The sequence below is a fragment of the Diospyros lotus genome, chromosome 9 (assembly GCF_014633365.1).
Source record: "Diospyros lotus cultivar Yz01 chromosome 9, ASM1463336v1, whole genome shotgun sequence".
NCBI classification, from domain to species: Eukaryota; Viridiplantae; Streptophyta; class Magnoliopsida; order Ericales; family Ebenaceae; genus Diospyros; species Diospyros lotus.
Window position 1 is genome coordinate 2,777,402 of NC_068346.1, and position 24,717 is coordinate 2,802,118.

The following is a 24,717-nucleotide window of genomic DNA, read 5'->3' on the forward strand; positions in this document are numbered from 1 at the left end:
TGATCCTTGTGATAGAAATTCTTGGCATATTTGCTGTCATTGATATGGTTCTGTGTCGCTCACGAGAAATTTGAGAACAAGCAGATTGACTAAAGTTGCAATACATTTGGACAGTCTATTAGTGCTTGGCTAGAACTCATAGCTCATTCCTTCTAAATCTGGCATGCTCCCTAGGTTCTATTTTGACTCACTATAACCAAAAGTGACAACTTGAGATTTCACTTGCGTTATTCAGCTGAAATTATATTAAGTAGCATATCGTCTTTGAACCGGCACGAGCCTTCTACTTGGCCTTTCTAATTTTTCATTAGCTTTGAAGTTGATTTATATTAGATTTTATAACAGTTTCCTTATCCTTACATCGTTATAAAATTTGTGAGTCTCTTTTAATTTGGTTACCTTTTAAATATCTTTGTTTCACGATCAATCTCTTTAGATGATGACCTAGCTTAGATAATCTAAGAAATCATGTGTTTATCTTTTAATAGAATTGGCAATCTTGCACAAGATTACAATTTTTTTATGTTTTCATTTGAAAAATCCACCTGTGTATTCCTGTTTACAGCCAGTTCCAAGATCATATAAAGGATGAGGGTTGCATTAGATAGCAACAGTCTGCATAAAACTCATTCTATCAAACACCCCTTACAATGGGATTAAGTCTTGATATGTTGTTTCCATTTGAAGTTTATTTTCCTTGATTGTTTTATTTTATGAGAAAACTAATTTTTCACCTTTTAGGTCTACTGGCTACCATAAAACAAAAAATTATTGCAAATTCATGGATCCAACTTATCATTGTTTCTTTCCTATTGTCTAATACAACATAGCTGTCAAAGGTGCACTTAGGTGCAAAGAGTTGCTTGGAGCCAAGGTGCAAGGCACAAGGTGAAGGCACACACCTCATAGGCATGAGGTGCACATTTATTTATAATGTGTATAAAAATATTTGTATACCATTATTTTCCATTTATAACTGTAAAGAGGTAAATGCATAATCATAAAATCATGAATGACAAATAGCCAATAGTATAATATTAACTAATATTATTTCAACAAAGTATTAAATTATGTGTTTAAACACATTATTTCCACAAAGTAGTTTCATAATGGCATAAAACACATTTAAATTAATTTGTTTAAACAAATGAAACAAAAAATAAATATACATTAATTTAATCAAATTTAGAAAAATAGAGGCCTTAATTAAACAACATAATTTAAATAAAATTGAAAGTGAGGTGTATATAGTAGTATGCATTGTGGTGTGTTTCTAATTGAAGCAAAAATTTTAGCGATATTGAAAAAGAGAATAACTAGATTATCAGAAAAAAGTGCAAAAGGAAAAAAAAGAAATGCAGAATAGGAAGAGAACATCCAGCTGAACATGGTGTATTTCTTATTGAAATAATTAATTTAGAGATATTGAAAAAGATAACAACCAGCTGAACCTGGTTTAATCCAAAAACCAAAATTTAATTAAAATGAAAACAGAATAGGTCACTAGAGTAGGAGTTATTTTTAATATTATTTTTAAAAAAACTGCCAAAATAATATCAGCTGAATATAATTTCCAATCTAGTACCGGAGTTGCCAAACCAGCTGCCACGCAAGCAAGAACGCTTGGGTGGCAGTTCCAAAGGCATACATGCACTTGGTGAGTGCGTTTATTGATGGAACCAATCAACACCCTTGCCAAGTGTGTTTATTGTATGTTTATTGATAATAACAATAAATGCATGTCATGGTCCCGCGGTTTAAGAGGGGTATTCGTGTAATAAGGGCAGGAGGTAGTTAAAGGATGGCACTATTGTAATAAAGATGGAAAGGCAGTTAGGAGATAATTCAAATGTAAATTCAAAATGTGGCGCCAAGGCTGGTTATATAAGCCAAGCCTGTGGCCAGAATGAGTATGAATGCAAAAGTATTGATTCTATTTTCCTTCCAAACTTCTATCTCAATCTCTCTCTCTCTCTCTCACTCTCACTCCCTCTCTCTCTTAATTCTCTCCATTCATCCCTCAATTCTCCGGTTCAAACCCTCAATAACCGTGCAATTCCCCATTGAATTCCGAGAGAATCCCCTTGTTAGAATTGAGTTCTAACAATTTGGTATCAGAGCAGCTTCTGGGCGATCGGATCGGGCCATGGTGGATGGGACAAGGATGAAGCAGATGGAGGCGCGCAGCTCTAGCAGTTGAAATCCACTCTCTTCGAGATGCAGAATCGTATGGAGATGCTAGAGAATTCGATAGAATGGAGGATCGATGGGGCAGTAAGTGTGTGGTGCAAGGAGAGTAGAGCACAAGCCACATGATTGGAGGATCAAATGCGAGAGCAGAATCAGGCTCTTCGGGATCAAATGCATCAGTTTATGCTGATGTTTTCGCAATAAACTCAAGTAAGAATCTCACCTAAGTTCCCCCCTAGAGAATGATCTGAGCCAATTGTCAATGACCAAGGAGGTTATCTTAGATCAGAGGGATCGACAAATCTGGCAACGGAGCAACTAGTGATGGAGGAGAATATAGGGGTAAAGAAACAAGGCATTGCAATTGGATCGAATCCGATCGGTTCGCTGATGCCTAAGATGGAGATTCCTTTTTTCGAGGGCAGAATCCCAGGTGGGGGGTGCAGCACTATGAGAAGGTGTTCAGCCTATGCAATGTGTCTGAACAACAAAAGGTGTCATTAGTGGCAGCTTACTTGAATGACGTGAGTGATGCATGGTACCAGAGTTGGAAGGGTGTTCGGGAGGAATGCTGTTGGGAAGAATTTGTGGGAGGTTTTTGTGGAAGATTCGAGGAGAAGGGAATGATGGACATCGTGGAGGAATTCATTAAGCTCTGGCAAGGGGGATCGGTGCAAGCTTATCAATAGAGGTTTAAGGAATTGAAGGCCCTCATGCTGATCTCGAACCCCACTCTCACCGAGGGGTACTTCGTGTCAAGTTTCATTAGTGGCTTAAACGAAGAGATTCATCTTACTGTCAAGATGTTCTGACCCCTGATCGTCTAGCAAGCCATGGAGTGTGCTCGATTACAGGAGATGACGATGGAAACATTGGCCAAGAAGTGAAAGGGGTGAACAAGGGATGACAGATGGCACCCCAACAACAAAACAACTGTGGAGGGACTAAGGAGGGAGGCACATGGGGACAGAGCAGAAAGGGGTTGGCTCTTTTGATGCCTTCTCCATCATTAGTGTAGAATTTGAGAGAACAGAGGAGATTGACCGAACTTTGCTTCCGATGTGGAGACAAGTATGCAATCGGCCATCAATGTAAACGACAGTTACTGTTATTGGAACACACGGAGGAAGATGGTGAGGAGGAAGAAGAGGAAGGTAGTTAAGGGGAAGGAGGAGAAGAGAAGGTGGAGATCTCCCTACACGCTCTTAGGGGCGTAACCACCAACAAGATCATCAAGGCGGAAGGCAGAGCAAGGGGTAATAGTTTGATGATCCTCATAGACAGCGGAAGCACCCATAGCTTCCTAGATGAAGCAACAGTTAAGAAACTAAAGTGCAGCCTCGCAGGGACCCATCTCCTATCGGTCATCGTGGTCAATAGATAGAAGGTGTTGTGCAAATTGGCTTGTGTGGGCTTTTGCTGGCAGATGCAGGGGGGAGAATTTGAGGCTGACTTATGCCTTCCCAAATTGGGAGGTTGTGACATGGTCTTGGGCATTGATTGGACGAGGGAGGTTAGCCCCATCTGTTTTGATTTTAATAAGATGGAAGTCACATTCGAGAAGGAGGGAAAGAAGATGGCTCTCATGGGTAATGTGAAAGTAGGGACCTGTCGTATGATTACAGGCAAGAAGCTGCACAAGCTGCTTAAGAACAAATGGGGGAAGGTGGCACAATTGTTCTCCATACAGGCTTGGGAAGTGGAAGGAGACAAGGGAGGAGAGCCGTTCTTACTTAATTCCATGGAGGCAACTCATACTCCTTGGGAGGTAACTGAACTAGACTCTCTTAATTTACTCTTAGATGAGTTTGGGGACTTGTTTGAGGAACTTAAGGCTCTACAAGCCCCAAGACCTATAGACCACACCATCAATTTGAAACCCAATGTTGAACTAATCAACCTCCGATCTTATAGATATCCCCCAAAACAAAAAGAAGAGATTGAACGAATGGTTAGATAAATGTTACACTCCTCTACCATTCAACCCAGCACCAGTCCCTATGGATCACCCTTGCTTTTAGTAAAAAAGAAAGATGGCAGTTGGAGGTTTTGCATTAATTATCGCCAACTAAACTCCCTTACCATCAAGAATTAATTTCCTATACCTATTATTGAAAATTTATTGGACGAATTACATGGAGCTAAGGTTTTTTTCTAAGCTTGACCTCAGATTTGGATATCACCAGATTCGTATGCACCCTAACAACATTTATAAAACCATATTTAGAACCCACCAAGGGCATTATGAATTCTTGGTAATGTCTTTCGAATTAACCAATGCCCCAACAACCTTTCAAGCCTTCATGAACCAAATATTTGAGCCCTACATCCGCCAATTCATTTTGGTATTCTTTAACGACATTCTTGTGTACAGCCCTACCCTATCCTAGCATGTAGAGCACTTGAGAATCACTATACAAGTCCTCAGGCTCAATAAGTTGTACATTAAGAAGTTTAAATATGCATTCGCACATCCCCAAGTAGAGTACCTTGGCCATATTATTTTTGGTGCAAGAATGAGTACAAATCCAAAAAAAGTAGCAGCCATGACTACTTGGCCGAGACCTGCTAGTGTGAAGGCCTTGAGGGGATTTTTGGGCCTTACAGGGTACTATAGGCGATTTGTGAAGAACTATGGCCTCATTAGCAAGCCTTTGACGAAATTGCTAAAGAAAGATGGGTTTCATTGGAACAATAAAGCTGAAGAAGCCTTTGGAAAGTTGAAAGTAGCGGTGAGCGAGGTACCCATGCTAGGTCTCCCTAATTTCAGTTAGTTGTTTGTATTAGAGACAGATGCCAGTGATTTTGGAATGGGGCAGTGTTGATGCAGGGGGGTAGACCCCTAGCCTTTATCAGTCAGGCCTTAGCCCCCAAACATTTGGGTCTAAGCATATATGACAAGGAACTCTTAGCTGTCCTAATAGCAGTAGAAAAGTGGAGGCATTACCTAGAAGTGGGTCGATTTATAATAAAGACAGATCATGAGAGCCTCAAACTCTTGTTGTAACAGAAACTCCATACACACCTCTAGAGAAAAGGGATGTTGAAGTTAATGGGGCTAGATTACATAATTCAATACCGGAAAGGGTATGAAAATAAGGCTTTGTCCAGATGTTTAGAGGAAGGGGGAGCAGCTGCTATCACTGCCTTAACACCTGATTGGTTCCTGGAAGTGACTTCCAGTTATAATCAAGGCAAGTGGATTAAAACGTTGATGGAGCAGCTCACCATTGATCTGAATAGTAGGCTGGGTTTCACTCTTAAAAATAGAATGATAAGGTATAGAGAAAGGTTGGTAATTGGGGAGGAAGAATCCCTAAGGAGGAGAGTGTTGAAGGCTCTACATGACTCCCCGGTGGGGAGGCATTTAGGGGAGTTAAATATCTATAACCGGGTGAAACAATTGTTTTATTGGCCAGGGTTGAAGAAGGCAGTGAAAGAATACGTTAAGGCATGTGACATTTGCAGCAGATGCAAACACGAAAACATCCACCCTCCTGGGCTACTACAACCCCTATTGATACCAGACCAAGCTTGGACCAGCATTAGCATGGATTTTGTGAAAGAGTTGCCAAAGTCAGAAGGGAAAGACTGTGTGTTAGTGGTGGTTGACAGATTTACAAAGTATGCTCATTTCTTGAGTTTAACGTACCCGTTTATTGCACAAGAAGTGGATAGAGTGTTCCTAGATCAGGTGGGTAAGCTACACGGTTTGCCCCAGGTGATTGTCTCAGATCGGGATAAGGTCTTCACCAGCTTGCTGTGGAAGGAGCTCATGAAGTCCCTTAGAGCCCATCTGCATATGTCTTTCTCTTATCACCCCGAGACCGACGGACAAACCGAGCGAGTGAACCAGTGCTTAGAAACCTATCTCAAGTGTATATGTTTAATGTACCCAACTGGTTGGCATAAATGGCTTCCTCTAGCACAATTGTGGTACAACACCAATTATCATTCTTCCCTAAAAAGGACCCCATATGTGGAAATACTTGTCGGATCTCCTCCAGGAGTTTTCCCAAGCGGCAGGGTTACTTTAACCTACTTGGGGACAAGTAGCATTTTAAATCGGGGGGCAATTGTTATGGTCCCTCAGTTTAAGAGGGATATTCGTGTAATAAGGGCAGGAGGTAGTTAGAGAATGACACTATTGTAATAAAGATGGAAAGGCAGTTAGGAGATAATTCAAATGTAAATTCAAAATGTGGCACCAAGGCTGGTTATATTAGCCAGGCCTGTGGCCAGAATATGAATGGAAAAGTATTGATTCTATTTTCCTTCCAAACTTCTATCTCAATCTCTCTCTCCTAATTCTCTCCCTTCCTCCTTCAATTCCCGCGCAATTCCCCATTGAATTGTGAGAGAATTCCTTTGTCAAAATCGAGTTCTGACAATGCACTTGACAAGTGCATATACATATGGAAACAATAAATGCACTTGTCAAGTGTGTTTATGCGAAGATACCCTTGCTGCATGGCATCCCTTGTAGCATGGCTGATGCTAGATGGATAAATAATTTGGAGTGGTACTGTTCCAGTAATTTTTATTGAACTATTTTGAAAAGAACTCCTAGAATAGTGTGTTTGCTTTTAGTGACACTTGTCAGTGATGGAAGAATAGGCATGCCCCCCCCCCCCCCCCCCCCACAACTGGTGGGGGGTTCTTTGGTGCATGAACCTCACATCCCGAGGTCTGGCAGTAGATGGCAACAACGGTGGACATCCAACCAATATCTTCCAGGTTGCCTCTCATAGATCTATATGACTATGATTTCATCTTGAGAAGAAATGAGAAGGCGGATCAAAGTTAAAACCTTTCAGGACCCAAAAAAAGAAAAAGAAAAGAAAGCTCTTGAAAAGAAACCTCTTGAAGCTTGACAAAGACAACTCTTTGAAGTTTAATAGATCTCTTAGTTATCTGAAGGCTGATGAGGAAAGCTCTTGATAAAGACAAATGTGGTGTATTGTTCTTTCTATGTTTTCCTTACGTTCTTTTATGTTTGAGCCACTGGAACAAGAAGAAGTGATTATTGTATCCAAAAATTGCATGAAGCATGTGCCTTGCACCTGTGCATGAGGCGCGTACCTTATGCAGCTAGGCAAGGGCCTCAGGATGGGCCCTTGCCTCTCTCCAGCAGAGGCACACAGGATTATGACTCATGTCTAGGTGTGCCTTTGACAACTATGATTATATACACAACTAATACAATAATACAATTAGCCAGTTAAGATTCTTCCAGTAGTAAACATAATCTCTACATGTTATTTTTGTGAATCTTTCTGGCAAGAAAGACATCTGGCTTACATTTTTGGACACAGAACATTCTATTTGTTACCAAGTCAAGAGATCAGTTTCATAAATATAGTCCAGCAGTTCTGCAATCTGATACTAACGTCTTCATAATGCATTTCTTTATTTGCCACAGTTTATATTGGTTTGTCCTTGTTGGAAATTAATGCATTGTCTTCACCAACTTATGAAATATAAATTAATCTTCCTATATGAGCAAATGAAAGATCATTATAGAATGTTCTATGTCCAATTTCTCTAACACAAGTCGTTACCTTAATCAATTATTCATGTCACATCTTCCTGGCCTTCTTCCTCATGGTTGAGTGTCTTTGGCATGATAACCTGACCTCTGTGTGAATCATTTTTTCAGATGAACAAAGATCTGATGCAGTAAGAACAGGCCCAATCCTTTTGGGCATTGACGGGGCTTAACTATTGGAGATTAATAGGGAATTCTGATCATCCTAATATTCTCCTCCAAGGTTATGTGATTACTTCAGCAGTTTGATTTTTAAGAATTCATTAGTGAGTTAGGAAAGCTTATCCTTTTTGTTCAATTTACAGATGTGGGAACTGAGGATACTGATGAATCTGGTGATAAGTGGTCCACCTTTGACTTTGAGCAACAAAAAGAGATTGAAAAGTCCCTTTGTTCTTTAAGGTATCCGACTTGTATATGCAAGAGCATGCATGCTGGCCTTCTAATTTTTGGTCCTCCTATAGATGTTCTTTAAAATATTAAAATCTCTGTTCTCTTCATAATTTTTCCTTGCAATCTTGTTTCTAAAATTGGTATATAATAATCTGATCTCATTAATTTCCTAAAGATGATATTTACAAAAAAAAAAAAATCCTAAAGATGAAGTTCTTGAAAAATTCAGAAATTGAAGTCTAATCTTAGGCCCTTCTATAGATGTTCTTCGTAAGAGAAATGTGATATGCAATAAGGTGCAATAAGGGTAAACTTGTATGGTTCACTATTAGAATTCAAAATACTTTTGAAACAATTTTAATGAAATATTACATTCCAATCCCTTTTTCTTTTTTCAAATCAATTGTATGAAAACACATTTCTCAAAATATGAAAACCAATTTTGTATACTTTGTCATGGGCATCTACTAAATATATTTGGTGTTTTTTCCGCTCATATGGGAACTTTAAAGAGAATAATTACAAAAGAGCTGTGGGAAGGGTAACAAAATTCCTGGTTTTGGGACGAAAAGGTAACATGTTTACCCATTCACAATTTATTAAGGTAATAGCATTTTTTACGTGGACATGGGTTATTGGTAAAAATGTGACATGCAGTTAGCAGATACTTTTAAGACTTAGATTACATTTAGTTTATCATTTTGCTCCAGTGGCAGTTTTAGAAGTGAGATTTTCTTATTTTTTGCTAGAGGAAGTGAGATTTTCAGAAGCAGCTATTATAACCTGGGGGGTGGAGGCGGGGTGTTAAGATAGGCACAGTTTTTATGGGTTTGAAATATGTAAAACAGTAGAAAAAGCAGTTGGGTCGTACTGAAAATGAGGGGAAGCCATCTGTGCTGTTTTGTTGTCATTATCTCATGCTATTCTGACTGGGAGCTTTTCATTATGTATACTACTTGGATAGTCTAATTACCTTGGCGATCTATCTATTCTATATCATTGTTGCAATAGATGCATTCTCATTCATGAAAGGGTGATATTAGAATTTGTTACTCTTGATTGAGATTTTAGTTCTGTTTTCTACTTATCTTGATGCTTAGACTTTGTCATTTACGATTTTCTCAATTTTGTTTTATAGGAAAGGGAGTTCTGGAAAGAATTACTGATGGACCTATCTTGTAAAATTAGCAAAGTGGCCCAATTTAATTAATCTGCTGCCCCTTAGTTGATGCAATCAAGGTACCCTTTTGAACATTGCGTTCTCCGGTAATTTTGTTATCCATCAGGCATTGATTGTGTTGAACCGGTATTAGATAAACCAATCGAATGTTTGGATCTCTAGTTGCATGAATTTGAAGGAAAATATACTTGTGGCTTGTTGACATTACACAAGCAATTCAAACAGGGATTTTCAAGTAATTTGTTCTCATTTCTCCAGCCCTACTTTAAACAAAAACTAGTAAATTTTTCTATTCTATTCCCTAAAACCAAGATCTGAATATACGATTGGGGCATTCACAGTGCAATTTGGCCGGTCTAAACCCTTTTTAATATGTCAAATTATATGTGATTTTTTTATTACTCCAAATTGCGTAATTTGATTTGATCTTCATAAATCACATCAGATCACACTGCAAAATATAGTGTGGTTTTTGCAGTTTGTTCGAGTGGGCTTTCTATTAGGCTTAGTAGATTAACAAATTGGGCTTAAAATTTTATTGATCGATCATTTTAACATATTTTTAGTTTTTCTTTTCAAAATTATTTTTTTTACAAGAAAAAAAAAAGAGAAACTATATTAGTTAATAGTTTAAAACAAACTATAACTTAATCAAAAATCAAAATGCAAATTTAAACATATTTCTAGCATATGCCATAACTATTAAAGTTCAAATACCAAGTTAAACTCTTAATAGTTAGACGGTCCAATTAAAAATTGAAGTTACTTTTATCAAATTGCAAACCTTATGGTTTATAGATTTCTTAAATTATCTCAACCTGTTTCTCTAAAAAAATTGTTGTGGTGTAGTGCAATGTGGTTGGTTTTCATGGTTTAACGATTTTTTTGAACACCCATGCAATAACTTTGTATTAATATAGGTTGTAGTATGGATGTCAATTCGACCCAAATGGAGGACTTAGTTTAATAAAAAAATCAGAGTAGAGCATATTTGCTTATTGGAGATGTCTATCCAAGCTAATACTAGCACCATGTCTTTGCCATTGTAGCAGGTGGCATTGAAGATGATGATTGATTTTGATTGCAAAACGGTTGTTCAATAGAGTGCCTAAAGTGTCTAAGCACAAGAACAAATAAAATATAAAAAATTCCTGAAGTTGACATATTTTAATGATTCAATTCTCTAGAATCAGTTCAACTTTTGAAGCTGGTATGTTTTGACAGTTGAATTGTGTAAATTAAGTTGTAACTTGTAGTTCATATGATTATGCTAATCCATAGATCTCATAGGTTTTGATTGGATCCATCCCCCCCTAAGGCTATTCTGCTGTTTTGCTACCATTTTGGGAGGTTATTTTCCATTATGTTCTTCCTGTGCTTTGCAGATAATAGATTGGAAAAGGCCACAACATTTTATCTAAACATTGTTACTGATGTGCACATTATGAAAGTTGTTAAAAGAACAAACTGCATGAGAAAAATCACATTAGTGAAGACAAAGTAGTGTTTGCCTTTGATCCTTGATTTATTTTGCCTATATTTTTTCTTTACAGAAGGATTGACTAGGGTTTTTCTCTTCATGAAATATGGCACGACTGTCACAGATCCTGCTTCCTGTGGGAGCCAGACCAGATGTATACTATACAGTTGTATCCGAAATAAGTCGGACTTCATACAGATCTTTTTCTCCCTTGCCTGCAGCACCAAGTTTCCATAAAACATTAGAGGATCATTCCCAATCTTCTTAAACCTAGAGGATCAAAAAACTTACCAACTTCAGCTGTGATCCCTGGTCCAAAGAATGAGGCAAATTTTGCCTGAACATTTGAGTCTATATGTCAGTATGCAAAGGTGAATTACAACCAGAACAGCGAGTGGTTGGAATTGTGACCACTTGAACACTTGTGATAAGCATTTCTCACAAAATTCTCTTACCTGTCTTTGTTCAAAATCTGACAATTGTAGGGCTTTTGCTTCAAAGACCAAAACTAAACAGTATTTGCCATCTTCAGTGACCTGGGAAATGGGAGCCAACAACAAAATGGCAGCAAGAATTATAAGATAGAGAACTTATCAAGTGAATTTCAATCAAAAAACTTAGTTCCCCTATAGATGGTTCCGATATTAAGAAAATGCATAAAAACCACAACGGTAAATTACACTTGGGACCCTTTGAAGGGAATTTCTCACATTCTGACCTCGCTTTGGTAAAAATGTGTTAAGAAATTAGTGTAATATTATAAAACTTAAATGAGCAAAATATATATATAAAACTTCAAAGTATTCGATGTAATGAAAGCCTAACCTTAGGGGTTAATCTAATATTATTTTTGAACAATAGGGGTAGTCAGTGTATTTTTTGAAAAGTAAAGGTACTCCTTGTAGTTATACCAAACAACAGAGGTGACAAATGTAATCTACCCAAACCACAAACAAAAAAACCCACTGGATGTCCACAAGAGCGGCTCAAGTGGTGACTAACAACTCATGAGCGGCTCAGATGATTTGTTTGGCAAGAGGTTTCAAGCCATCCTTTTCCATGATAAAAGAGAAGGGAGTGTGGATAAGTCTTAATTCTCATCCCACAGGGCCATTAAGTCCTTTTTTAAGTTTGTTAGGGCAACGAAGTACTACTTTAGAAGTCCAAAAAGCTCTTCACATTTTTCACATAACACAAATATGGAACTATCATATGCAGAACTTGGATGAAAACTAAGGTTCAGATATATATTGAACATTATGGCCAATGTTGAAACCAATCAAGACAATATTGCAAGTAAACTATTAGAAATTTTTTACATCTATAGTGCATTACACTAACCATAGAATTTAATTAGGAACTTCTACACCTTGAAAGATAAATCACTTTGGGTGGTAAAAAAATTCATTTCTTCATCAATATTGATTTCTTCATCATATTGATTATATTTGATCATTAGACAGGGCAAAATAGTCTAGAATTCATATCTTAACCATTATCTGAAATCATTACCAAAAGTAGGAATATCATCATCTTATCAGAATTTCTCAGGACTTAAATGGTGTTTTAAGATGGACCTTAGCCGATTCCTGAAAATAATTAGCATGTTTATTAAGCAAGTTCTTGAAGGGAGAATTAGTGCACTTCTTAAGACACAAAAAAGTTCAAAGAAGTGACCAATAGAATATCTCTCCAAGCAAAGTTAATCACTTTATCAAGAAATCTAAGCAAGTTAGAGAAAAACATACTTCTTCACGAATCATTTGCAGAACAGGCGCACTCCTTCGTGGAATTCCACCACCCTAGATAAGAGTAGACGAAAGAAGTCAGCACTAGTTAGTTTCTCATCCCTTTGATATGCCACAGCTTGTAAAGAAAGCAAGCAGGAATAGTTGCTCTCTAGTGGACAAGTTAAGCCTTTTCACAAATCCAGTGTGATAAATGGAAGATGTACCGCTTATGATTCAGCTGAGATACAAATGCCTAATATGTATGTTTTAATGCATGGGAAAGAAAAAACAAATCATACAAGTGAACACTATAAGCTCCCTGTTTCACAAACGAAACTAATAAAAGATAAAGTGGATGTCTATTTTGGAAGTGTCAGAAAACCAGCCAAGAGAACTATTATAACTGATATAAGCTAATTCCAACTGCTATTGAAATCATTAATCATAAAAGGGATTAGCTAAATCATTAACTTTATCCCTTTTATGATTAATGATTTCAGACCGTTTTATTGTTTCTGGTCCCATTTTGACGTGGTAAAGTCTGCATTTCCAGATATAGTTGAATTCTGTTATTTATTTGTTTAACTCCACAAGACTTCACTTGGTGGAAAATACTTACCCGCAGAAATGGTAAAAAGATGAAGATCAAAAGGTACTAGTAAATGAGGGGGTTGGAGATCTAGAATTTATGTAGTCACCTCCACCTGGTGGGATGAAGGCTTGTGATTTTTGTTGATTTTGTTATTGTATAATTTATGTGGTGATTAGAAATGGTCCTCGTGCACCCAATAATGAGTAGGTCTTGAAGTAGTATTAGATGAAAAAGGGGAAGTAAATTGTTTTGGGAACTAGAGGCAGTAAGGAGATAGAAGTCCCCTCTCTGTAGTAGGATCAAAAGAGGCAGAATTCAAGTTTAAAGGAATTAGTGAACCTTATCAGGTAATGATATCCAGAGATTCTTAGATTTCTGTTATGTTCTCAGTAGAGCACTGTCATCCAGAAAATAAATCAGCTTCTGCAACATAAAGAGAAGAGTTTGCCCACCTGACCATACTGAAAAATTCGTTTCAAGGCCTCATCTAAATGTTGCTCATCCCCATATCGGTATCTTGTAACATCACTTCTCACCTAGTTGGGCAACAAAATGTTATTCTGTATGAACACTGAAACTAAGTTAAAGTGGATACTCTAGATCCAATAACTACACAAAATAAAACGCTGAACGATTAGGTAAACTTGGAACTAGTACTTGAAACTTGGTCAGACTTAAGTAATCAACGACAAATATTTGATTATCATCTGTTCACACCAAACAGAAGCTCCACTCCAGTAGTAACAATTGTTGAAGCCTGTTTTTACCAGTATTCTTACTCAACATGGGGACTACAAAATTTATACAAGTGAGACCCTAGGGGCAGCTTTCTTCTTCCTTTGGTAGATAAAAACTGAACCACCAAAAAGGGGTTGACCCATAACAAAAGATTTTCTTTTCTTTTTTTTTTTTCCTTACCTTTTTTGTACTATACTTTTAACTTGACAAATAATATGCTCCCAATGTTATGAAAAATACCTGCTTAAGAATTGGAGTGGCACATTTCTCCCTCAATGTTTGGGCATCTAGGTATGTCAAACACGGTACTGGTTTCAGCTCTGCATACTGCAAAAGGAAAAACACTACTTAATGGTGCAGAAACAAGTAATATTACTGCAACACAGCAACAAGTTTGAGAACTAAAATGTATTACTTTTTCAAAAGGGCTATGCAACAACTCGAATAAATCACAGTAAGTATGTAAGTTATAAACAAAAGCAAATTTGATTGTCAAATTTGATTGTACCATCATAAAGTGCAATCAAGTAGAGGAAGTCACAAGTAAAAATTGGGAAGTAAACTAATCAAATTCAGGAGCAGCCAGATTACTCCACTGATGCACAATAATATACTTTTGACATGATCTGTTATGCATTTTAGTAGTTCGAGACCATTTTTTTTAATTCAAATTCTCAGTTTTTATGGACAATAATCTGATGAATCTATTGCCTCTCTCTCTCTCTCTCCAACAATCTGATTTTTATACATCATGATAGCTTATCATGTTTTGCTATCCAGATCAAATAGAATCAAGTAAATTAACCTTCAGAGCCATGCCAATTATGGCAAGAGGAAAACCATATGTTAGCATTATTGCAGACCATTCAGATCCAGGTAGAATGTTGAAGTATGCCCCAAAACCGTACCTGTAGAGAGCAGATGCATAACTAATAATAATAATAATCAAGATATTGTGCGGGAATCCAGCATAATGAAAAATAAGTACTCACGAGAGAAGTGACAATCCAACTCCTAGTCCAATAACACCAAAAGAAACCTGCATATATTAGACAACAGGATCATTTCAATACTGCAACCATCTAGGCTTATTTTCCTCATTTCGTAACCTCATTCAGATGAATGATTAATCAACCTTGAGAAATCCACAGTTATGATTTGATCACGAGTTAATTGTGAAGCTAGTATCACAGTACAGACATCACTTTCCATCCACTGTGAAAAATCACTAGGCAATACATTCTATGTGCTTGGTATTGTGCATAAATGAGGAGCCACAAAATGGTTCAGTCAGTTAGCATCTAGCAATCATGTCCAGGGAAAGATTTCAGGCTAACATTTTTCTCATGAACTCAAGAGTATGTAGGCACCCAAAAGCAATGAGAAAATAGCTTTATCGTAACATGGGGTACAGGGGTCAAACTATCAGCAACAGATGTAAACCAGCAGTTATTATGAGAACTATCCCAAAAAAGACATGTTCATGGTTGCCAGGATAAAAGGTTGAACACCAATCAAGTTCATAAGTTTCCCCTCAGAGAAATTCTATCCTTGGTTCCAACATATTGTGGCAGCATGCAGTAAGCATGCCCTCATTGACTCTTACAACTCGAAGTTGGAATGGAGAAAGGGGTCGGCAAGGTGTTCTAATCAAGCAATTTATTTAAACAAAAATCCATTTCCTACAAAAAAATAATAATAAAAAAAAATTGTTGCCTCGGATTACGATAAGACGACACCATGAACTGAAAAGCAACCTCACAATCATATCGAATTTTAAATCTTGGACCATTCAATTTTTTCCTAATTTAGTGGATACTAATCTACATTTCAAGGATTGCTACCAGTACAAAACCGTACCTTGGCTAATGAAAACTCATCGTCGGGGACAGTTGTCTTGTCCGCCGCGGCGGCGGCGGCGGGGGAAGGCTGGGTGGAATTGGCGGCTCTGGAGACGAAGACGTGCCCTAGACGGCGGTGGTAGACCAAGGTTTTGGCGAGAGAGGCATCTTCAGAGACGAAGAAGCCGCCGGCACGGGGACGGAAGAGGGGCGGTTTAGGGAGAGGAGATAACGGTGGTTGCAGACGCCGAGTCGATGCGAGCAGAGGACTGCTGCTCCTCCGCCGCCGCCGATTACCGTTGCTGCTTTTACGGTCATCGTCTCTGCTTCTCTCTGTACAGTGGCGATATATATCAGTTATATATATATATATTATATTTATATTCAGTGTATATATCCGTTGGAGAATGAATAAGAGGCTGCCGTTGGACGTTGGACGAAAGCATGGGCTCAGCCGCTCTCAGTCTCAGCCGCCAATACCCAGATGACGTGTCCGTTTTCCATCCCAACCTAGTCTAATTTCATCCAACTTTTTTCTTTTTTTAATTTTTACCTCCATGGGAGAAACTTGCAAGAACAATTGATAAAAATAAACTAACTTAATAAAGAGCTCATTCAAAAAGATTTTTGATACTTAAGTTGTATTAAAAAGAGTGAAGATTTTAAATTTTGTGTCTTTGAATTCTTGTATTTATAATTCAAGTTGTCTCGGCGATCATTTGAACATTACTTTATTTAAGATTTTGCAACTTTTACAATATTTAACATTATTAATACAGAAAGCAAATTCACCCACAAAAAGTTATCATTATCTACCCACTTCTACTTCATTCTTAAAGAATATTAATCAAAATTGACTCTAATCTTATAACAAAGCCAATCTTTTCAACCAAATAGTAAAATAATGATAGCCCAACGAGGATAGAAATCAAATTTCTAACATTAGAGGGATGCACCCATCAATCACCGTACAAACCAACAAGACAAATTACAGGACAAATTACAGCAAGCTCATGGCATAAGTTAAAACATATCTAGTCATTGAATGTTCACCAAATTCCCACAACAATAGATCTCTAGAGGAGGCTACGGATCGCCTTCACCTGCAGACAGAAACCAAAACCACCATGTCAGCTCTGAAAGCTTCTTTGGCAATACCATTTAAGGCCAGCAAGAACAATCTCCAGATGCTCTACTACAATTTTGCCGGTAATTCACTGTTCTTTGCCGATTGGTTGTGTAGAGTTTAGGTTAGTTGCCAAAGGATAGTTCAGTTTAAGGGGATGAATTCTGTAGCCTAGGTCATATATATATACAGATATAGAAGAAGATGATAGATATGCAGAAAAGTACTAGAATGCAGGGTAAGACCCAGTTCAAGAGGAAGATCTGAAGCTTAGCGATCTTATTGTTGGACAAAGCTAATGGTTCGCGCGAGACAGTTGGTTTGTCCATTCGGCTACTGCATTTGCAGAAGAAATCCTTGGCGCGACATTATTTAGGATGTCATGAGGGAAAACAAAAGAATGGATTGTAATATGGCATTTGCTATGAGAACTGAGCACTAACCGGCACTTGATTCCGCTTGTGCTTCATCTCCTGTTTTCCAGGCAACATCTTTCAAGCTGGTTGTCAGGTTCTTGTAGAACTGAAATCAAGAGCAGTGCAAAAATGGGCCTCATAATATAGTTAAGGAAGTTAAGAAAAATTAATTTAAAAAGCGAGAGATCTAAAATCGATGCTAGGATAAAAATATGACTCACTAATTTGTTCTCATTCTAATTATTATTAGAATTATCATTTAAAATATGTGTGCATCTATATAAACAACGAGTCGCTTCAAGTTAAAGCGTGACCCCAAAGAACACGATGACTAGACCTGACATCATTCCATGTACAAAGAAAGAGGTTGTATACCATACTGTAACAAACCATGAACCAGGTAATGCTTGGAATAGCTTGGAAAAATGTTGGAAGAAATGGCGCCATGCACGTATTTTCTTAATCATGAGAACAAGTAAATCGAAGGCATAAAACCCATTTGGGCTGTCTGAAAATAAGTAGCTTCCGTCGTTGTAAGTGTAGAGTGTTATCATTTTAATGAGAATCAAGAAGCATACCACATGAAATTCAAAGGTGTCTCCTCCAGTCTTGTGTAGCTCAACCATGCAAAGTGAAGGAGCCATCTCGAATATCTGTTTACAAGCCCTTTTTCAGTTCAGACATTGCCCTGAATGATAATCTAGTAGTTTCCATGAAGAGGGCATGTCTCTAAGAAAGTCCGCAGAAAACATACCTCTGTTGCAACCGCTAAGTGACCCTTGAGCCCGGCTTTCTCTCCTTGAAGCTTCAGCTGAAATCAGGAATTTGTTAGAAATGGAAGAGTGGCAAGAAATTAAATGAAATAGTTTGAGTTCATAATCTAGTCTCATTAGTCACAACCAAAATGCTTATCCATAATTAAGCAGCCCTAGCTTTTTTTGGTGCTTGTCATCAAACTCAAAATTTAGCAGCAAGATCAGAGTACCAGAAGACCAAATTTAGTAATCAACTAGCTTAAATGGATGAAGCAAATGAGCTAGCAAGTTCATTATATGTCCAGTAATTGCAGACTATCAATCAGACCAATCAACTAGCTATAGAGGCAATAGTAGAAAATTACTGGCAATGAAATAAAAATGCAGTAATCTAATTAATTTTCTGTGAACTTATTCAAACTCAACTTCCAAGATTACCAAAAAAAATCTGGTTCTAGAACTGCTAAAGAAATAGGATTAAATAATTAAGGTCAATATAAGAGCAGGATGCTATAACTGTGTACCTTGTAATTGTTTTTCTTTACATCAAAACCCATTCGAGCAGCAGCTTCCTCAATTTTTGAGATGATCTCATTAGCAGGACATTTGGATGCAAACCTTGTTTCCCGTCTAACAAGCCCCTGATAATCAGAGTGGATGTCAGCCACTTTAAGCTTCAAGTATATGAGCAAGCTGGTTCTATGTTTTACTTTATTGTATTGTATTGTATGTATTGTCTTTGAAGCCACCTTGCTGCTATCTTTTCCTTATCCTAATGAACAAGTTAATGACCATTTATACATGGACTGATGGCTCTTTGCATTAAAGAATAAAACAACAACAAAATATCCAGCCTTTATCCCACTATGTGGGGTCGGCTACATGAATTCTAGACTTCCATGTATTTCTATTTTTTGTCATATCTTCATTGAGATCCATACACTTCATATCAAACTTTAATGTCTCCCTCAAAGTCTTCTTAGGTCTGCCTCTACCTCTTTTTTTGATTAATTGTTCCATTTCATCAACTCTCCTCACAAGAGCGTCTCTTGGTCTCCTTCTCACGTGACCAAACCATCTTAGTCTAGTCTCTCTCATCTTCTCCTCTATTGGCACTACTCCTATCTTATTACGAATAACTTCATTTCTAATTTTATCTTTTCTTGTATGGCCGCACATCCATCTTAACATCCTCATCTCCGCTACACTCGTCTTTTGTTCATGTTGGTATTTGACTGCCCAACATTCTGAGCCGTACAACAAAACTGGTCTTATAGCTGTCCTATAGAATTTTCCTTTCAATTTTAATGGGATTTTACCATCACAAAACACCCCTGATGCATTTCTCCATTTTAGCCAACCTGCCTTAATTCTATGTGTGACATCCTCGTGAATTTCTCCATCTTTTTGAATCACTGATCTCAAATATCGAAAATGGTCTTTTCTTTGTAAGATTTGGTCTTCCAATTTTATTATAACATCCTCCACTCTTGCATTCTTACTAAATTTACATTCCATATATTCTGTTTTCTTTCTGCTTAATTTAAATCCCTTAGATTCTAAATTGTTTCTCCATAACTCAAGTTTAGTGTTCACTCCTTCTTTTGTTTCATCCACCAACACTATGTCGTCTGCAAATAGCATACACCATGGCACATCTATCTGAATATCTTTAGTGAGTTCATCCATTACTAAAGCAAATAAGTATGGACTTAGTGCAGAACCTTGATGCAATCCTATTGTAATTTTAAACGGTTCAGTATCCCCTCCGCATGTTCTGACCCTTGTCTCTGTACCATGATACATGTCCTTTAGGGCTTGTATATAGGCTATTCGGACTCTTTTCTTCTCTAAAACCCTCCATAATACTTCTCTAGGGACCCTATCATAGGCCTTTTCTAGATCTATAAACACCATATGTAAAAATAAATTAGGAGTTCAACATTTTCTTACAGCTACTATTGTGATATATTTAGGAGCTGTAAGCACAAAATACCGTTTGCTTTTCAAAAAGAGATCTGAGGTTGAGACCCTGTGATTTTGAGATGAGCTCGAAAGCATTCATAGCCACAGGCATTGCAGGTCGTTCTTCCTTCCTCTCCACAACAAAATTTTGTGAGTCCTGCACATTAAGAAGAAAACTAGAGTCAAATGTACTCGAATGCCCCATTTAGGCTTATTCCTTGATAACCAAGAGAGTATAAGACAAAATGGCTTCAAATAAAACTTTAACTGGTAAATAGTTACCCCTGATTCGCTGAAAATAGCATCCACATCATCAAGACTAACATCTGCCTCTTCAAATGTGGGAGGCCGATATCCCTTCTTAAACCATTCATTCTCAATTACCTCAGCAATTGTAATGCGCTGTTTCATAACATAAAATCAAATACGATGTCATGAGTCATCGTTGTGAGAAATGCAGATCTTAACTGAAAAGGGTGCATCAGATACTCATTTTTTCTTAAAAAAAAATTATGTAAGAAAGAGTACTGTGTTTTAACAAAAGAAAAAAAGAAACATAGCCATACTGTCAAGGGATTGGGATCTAGGATTCTTTTGATTAGTTTCTTCACACCCGAGGAAAACCATGGGGGACATGAGAAGTCAGCCTTGAAAACCTGCAATTATGGAAGCATTCACACTCTTAATTTCAACCTTAAAAAGCAAAACATCTTGAGATGAACAACCCTTTTGAGAACTTTAGGATGCATAGGGACAATCATTAACCAAGAGGAGTGGTAAAAAGTCCCATTACAATGTCGCTTAGATATGCAAAACATGCTAAAAACAATGGCCTTTTTCACATAAATTATATTACAATTCTAGTCTTTTCTTTTTCTTCATCCCATCTTCTCTGAATGTAACTAAAACAAAATTCTCTTTCGGGCTCCAATGAACATTTAGATTGCAACAGAACAATTATGTGTCTAACCAGAAGAAAGCTTTAGAGAGATTCAAAAGAGGTGTCAGGTGGGTAAAATGGAACAGGTGGTGGACATTGGTATAAAGATCAATTTAATTCTCTAATAAAATTAATTCATTCTCTTTGTTCTAAGTGATCAAAGCATTTCCCAAGAAGAGAGCTCAAAGGTTGTTAGCAATGGAAATGAATGAATTATGAAACTGTGGATTACCAATAATAAATGATATTTGAAAAAGATGTTTCAACCTAATCCAAAATATCAGCAAAGCTTCACGACACTACCAAATTAACTGGTCCTCAGTTGATTTAACTGAAACATTAAGTGAAAGAATTAACTCAACTAAATTAAGTAATCCCCTTAACTGTGAGGTTCCCTGCTTTGCAAGGGTTACGTTTATATGCAGCCTCTCTCTCTCTCTCTCTCTCTCCTCTCTGCAAAGAGACTGTTTACAAAACTCGAACCCCTTAACACTTCCATTCGTGTGATAAAGGTATTACTCCTAGGTAGCTAACAACCAGGCCTGGAGTTTTTATAATAGATTCTAGACAAAATAAAATATGCTTTGTAGAGATGATTGGCAAGATAGAATGAGTATCCACTCAGCAGACCCCACCTAGCAGGATTTAAGTTTGATATATTATTGTTGTTGTTGTTTATGAAGTGGAAGAAAGAGAGAAATTTTTGTAAATAACCATAATCTTCGTTTGATTTCCAAAAGAGGAAATATAACAGAAAAAAATTGTGACAATCAAAAAACCAAGGGGAAAAACAGGACCTTTTTGTACAATGTCATGAGATTGGAGTCTTCAAAAGGCAGGTAACCCGCCAAAAGGACAAAAAGGATTACACCACAAGACCACAAATCTGCCTTAGCTCCATCATAGCCTTTGTTCTTGATCACCTAGATAAGTAAATAATCAAAATGAGAAAAGAAAAAATGCAGTACACAAGAGTATTGATAAAACAATTGCCATGACAGCAGTAAATGTACCTCAGGAGCAACATAGTTTGGCGTACCACAGGTTGTATGTAGTAACCCATCTTCCTGAACATCAGGAACTTATTTTTGAAATCTTCTATGCATAATGAGATGCGTTAATTTGTGGGATGGACACTATGCTATCACTAAGTTTAGAACTGTAAAGTAATTCAACTAAATAGGTACAAGGCTTACGGGCCGAAATGAATGTTTGCGTCACTTATTACCGGACTGAAAGACCTTTCACATGACAAGAAATCATCGTACTTACGCGAACTTGTTGAGGTAAAGCACTTAATCCAAAATCTGAAACTTTAATAACTCCATTTGCATCCAATAGCAGATTCTCAGGCTGTGAATGATATACATCATTAATACTTAAATTGTAGTTTTTTTTTTTTTTTTTGGGTGTGTGTGTGGGGGGGGGGGGGGGGTCTCCAAGGCTGTGTTGAGAAAAACTGAGTCTAATGGAAATAAAAACTGAGGTTTAGTGATTTCCCACCTTCAAGTCCCTATGGAAAATGCCTCTCCTGTGGCAGTAATCCACCGCATTTATAAGCTGCTGGAAATACTTCCTTGCTTCATCTTCTTTAAGTCTCACCTTACTAGCCTGGCAAATAAAAAGAAAGAAAATTCATTTTATAGCTACAAGGTTGTCATTGGAAACACTGAAGCAGTAATAGTCTTACAATTTTGCTGAAGAGTTCCCCCCCGGTCACAAATTCCAACACAATGTATATCTTTGTCTTGCTAGCCATAACCTACAACAGAGGTTCTGCAGTCACTAGAAATGAATGGATCATCAAAAACCGAAGCTTGCTCGGTTATGAAAATACCAAAACGTATTAAACAGTCCAAGTGTGTAAACTATAGAACAGTTTGTGTACAACATCAGAACACCCCAGGGAGAGAGAAATACCAAGAAAGGGCTGGCAGTTGAGTCACAATACAAAAAAGGAGATGTATGATCTATGTAAGCAAATCCTAACCTCATACATACGGATGACATTTGGGTGTCTGATTAATTTCATGGTCGAAATTTCACGTTTAAGCTGCATAGAACAAACATAAATACAACATTACCATAGAAAGCGCCATCAGTAACAAAACAGAATTCAAATTCAGATTGAAATGACAACCCAATCTGCTGAAAGTAGACCTTATAGCCAGCGTGCATGCTTATCACCAATTTGATTCCAACAAGCGGCCAAAAGGAGTAAAGAGATAAAAGGAAAAAAGAATAACTAAAACCACAGTTAGAACAGTTAATCCGAATCGTTTTTCTCTTGACAACTCAACCTAACACTTCTATCAAAACCAGAAAATTGCGGGGCATGTAAACTTAATCCAGAAAATGCAACACCAAAATACCTTAATTGGAGCAAGAAAAGTATTAATGCTACAAAGCCAATCAGTTTGCTCAAACTATTAATCAGGCTCCTTTCTAGTATCAAGCAGCTAGAATTTTCAAATGTCAAACTTGATTTAGAGTTCATTTTGCTAAATTTTCTTGCCGTCCAAACAGAATCTAATTCCTAAAAACCCAAACATTTACCTGACCAGCCATCTTGTGCTTGAGAACTTTCTCTTTGTCCAGAATCTTTATAGCCACATTCTCTCCGGTCTCTGTGTTCTTAGCAAACTTCACCTTTGCAAACGTTCCCTGCCCCAGCGTCCTTCCCAGCTCATACCTCCCCACCGTCTTGCCGCCGCTGGCGGATGAACGAGAAGCCATCCCTCTCTTTCTCTGTCTATATATCTCCCTATCTCAGGATGATTTCTTCAACTCACCGATCTGCACCATGAGAGTCTTGGAACTAGATGCAAATACCATCCATTGTGTCCTTCTCTTTCCTTTCTTCAACTCTCTCTCTGGAAATCAAGATCTCTTCTTCTTGCAAGGCTGCCAAACCCGAGACTTCACCACATTCATCTTTCCTTTCTTACAGAGAATCAAACCAAACCAAAATAGCACAGATGTCGAAAACTCGCGAAGCGGGAAGAAATAAAGTAGAAAGACTTCTTCAACAAGAAGGGAGGCTACGGAGAAACCGAGAAGCAGAGGAGACGCTGCCGATAGCTGATGACAGCACTGAGAAAGCCTCCATCAATCAGGGTTTCTCAGAGAAAACTGAAACGGGCACAGACTGGTAATCGGAAATGGCTTCTACACAGATTAGGCTGTGAATCGAGATGGGTTGGCCTGAAGGGGGGAGAAATTTTTCTGGGTTCAGGCAACGATTTGGACAGGATTCAACCAAGATAGAGAGGACTCTCAGAATCCAACCAATCGCGCAAAGTCGAATTGAAATCAGCCAATCCCTCTCCGAACAGTCTTAAATAACAGGGAATTATTGGCATTTTGTACTTATCCATTGATATATAACGACAGAACAGTTTGTCTTTCTGCTTCATGCCAATATCCTTTGTATGTCTGGCGGAAATTTAATACATATTATATTCATATTATTAACTCTAAATTTATTGTTGTTTTAAATATACCTTTAAATGATATAAAATTACTTATTTAAATACTTAATCAATAAATGATTTAAGTCTTCAACACAAATACAATACCATGCTAAATAGGCAAAAAAACTCTGCTAACTTAACATTATATGTAAATTTTTTGAAAGTTTTTAACCAAAACGTTACATTGTCTTAAGTTTTAATGCCTTTAAAGTTTTCAAAATAGTATTAACCAAGCCCTATAGAAAATTGAGCTTAGTGAAATGGAAAAGAGCATGTAAAGAGTACCTATAAATCTTTAACAATGTCGTTTTCCCATCGTGACAATTAATGAAATGAAATTATATCATAGT

The 24,717-nt window shown here is 37.4% G+C and overlaps 2 protein-coding genes across 5 annotated transcripts; both read right to left on the minus strand.

The window, feature by feature from the left end:
- Positions 1-10,700: 10,700 nt before the first annotated feature.
- Positions 10,701-16,068, minus strand: LOC127810377 (uncharacterized). Its single transcript, XM_052349826.1, is given in 10 exon segments — positions 10,701-11,006; positions 11,083-11,128; positions 11,247-11,327; positions 12,540-12,593; positions 13,566-13,649; positions 14,092-14,178; positions 14,657-14,759; positions 14,844-14,890; positions 15,712-15,834; positions 15,837-16,068. Coding segments are annotated over 10 exon segments (855 nt in total). The 5' UTR covers positions 16,011-16,068; the 3' UTR covers positions 10,701-10,950.
- Positions 16,069-16,600: 532 nt separating this feature from the next.
- On the minus strand, positions 16,601-24,240 carry LOC127810376 (CBL-interacting serine/threonine-protein kinase 23-like). Of its 4 annotated transcripts, none has more exons than XM_052349822.1 (15): positions 23,451-24,238; positions 22,885-22,947; positions 22,585-22,656; positions 22,398-22,505; positions 22,167-22,247; positions 21,908-21,961; positions 21,692-21,817; positions 20,521-20,610; positions 20,237-20,356; positions 19,986-20,111; positions 18,514-18,630; positions 17,989-18,045; positions 17,813-17,887; positions 17,262-17,340; positions 16,601-16,795 (listed from the first exon to the last, which is right to left on the minus strand). In XM_052349822.1, exons 1-15 carry the CDS (start codon positions 23,628-23,630, stop codon positions 16,779-16,781), a joined length of 1,365 nt encoding a protein of 454 aa, XP_052205782.1. In that variant the 5' UTR covers positions 23,631-24,238; the 3' UTR covers positions 16,601-16,778. The 4 variants fall into 4 exon arrangements, with proteins under 4 accessions (XP_052205782.1, XP_052205784.1, XP_052205785.1 ...); XM_052349824.1 differs by having other exon boundaries at positions 22,585-22,670; positions 23,451-23,536; XM_052349825.1 differs by having other exon boundaries at positions 22,585-22,679; positions 23,451-23,536.
- Positions 24,241-24,717: the final 477 nt, after the last annotated feature.

Coding starts and splice junctions, on each gene's coding strand:
- LOC127810376 (XM_052349822.1), bottom strand. CDS start 23,630: ATGGCTTCTCGTTCATCCGCCAGCGGCGGCAAGACGGTGGGGAGGTAT. Junction 20,611..21,691: donor TCATGACATTGTACAAAAAG/GTCCTGTTTTTC, acceptor CCATAATTGCAG/GTTTTCAAGGCTGACTTCTC. Junction 17,341..17,812: donor ACACCTTTGAATTTCATGTG/GTATGCTTCTTG, acceptor TCTTGATTTCAG/TTCTACAAGAACCTGACAAC.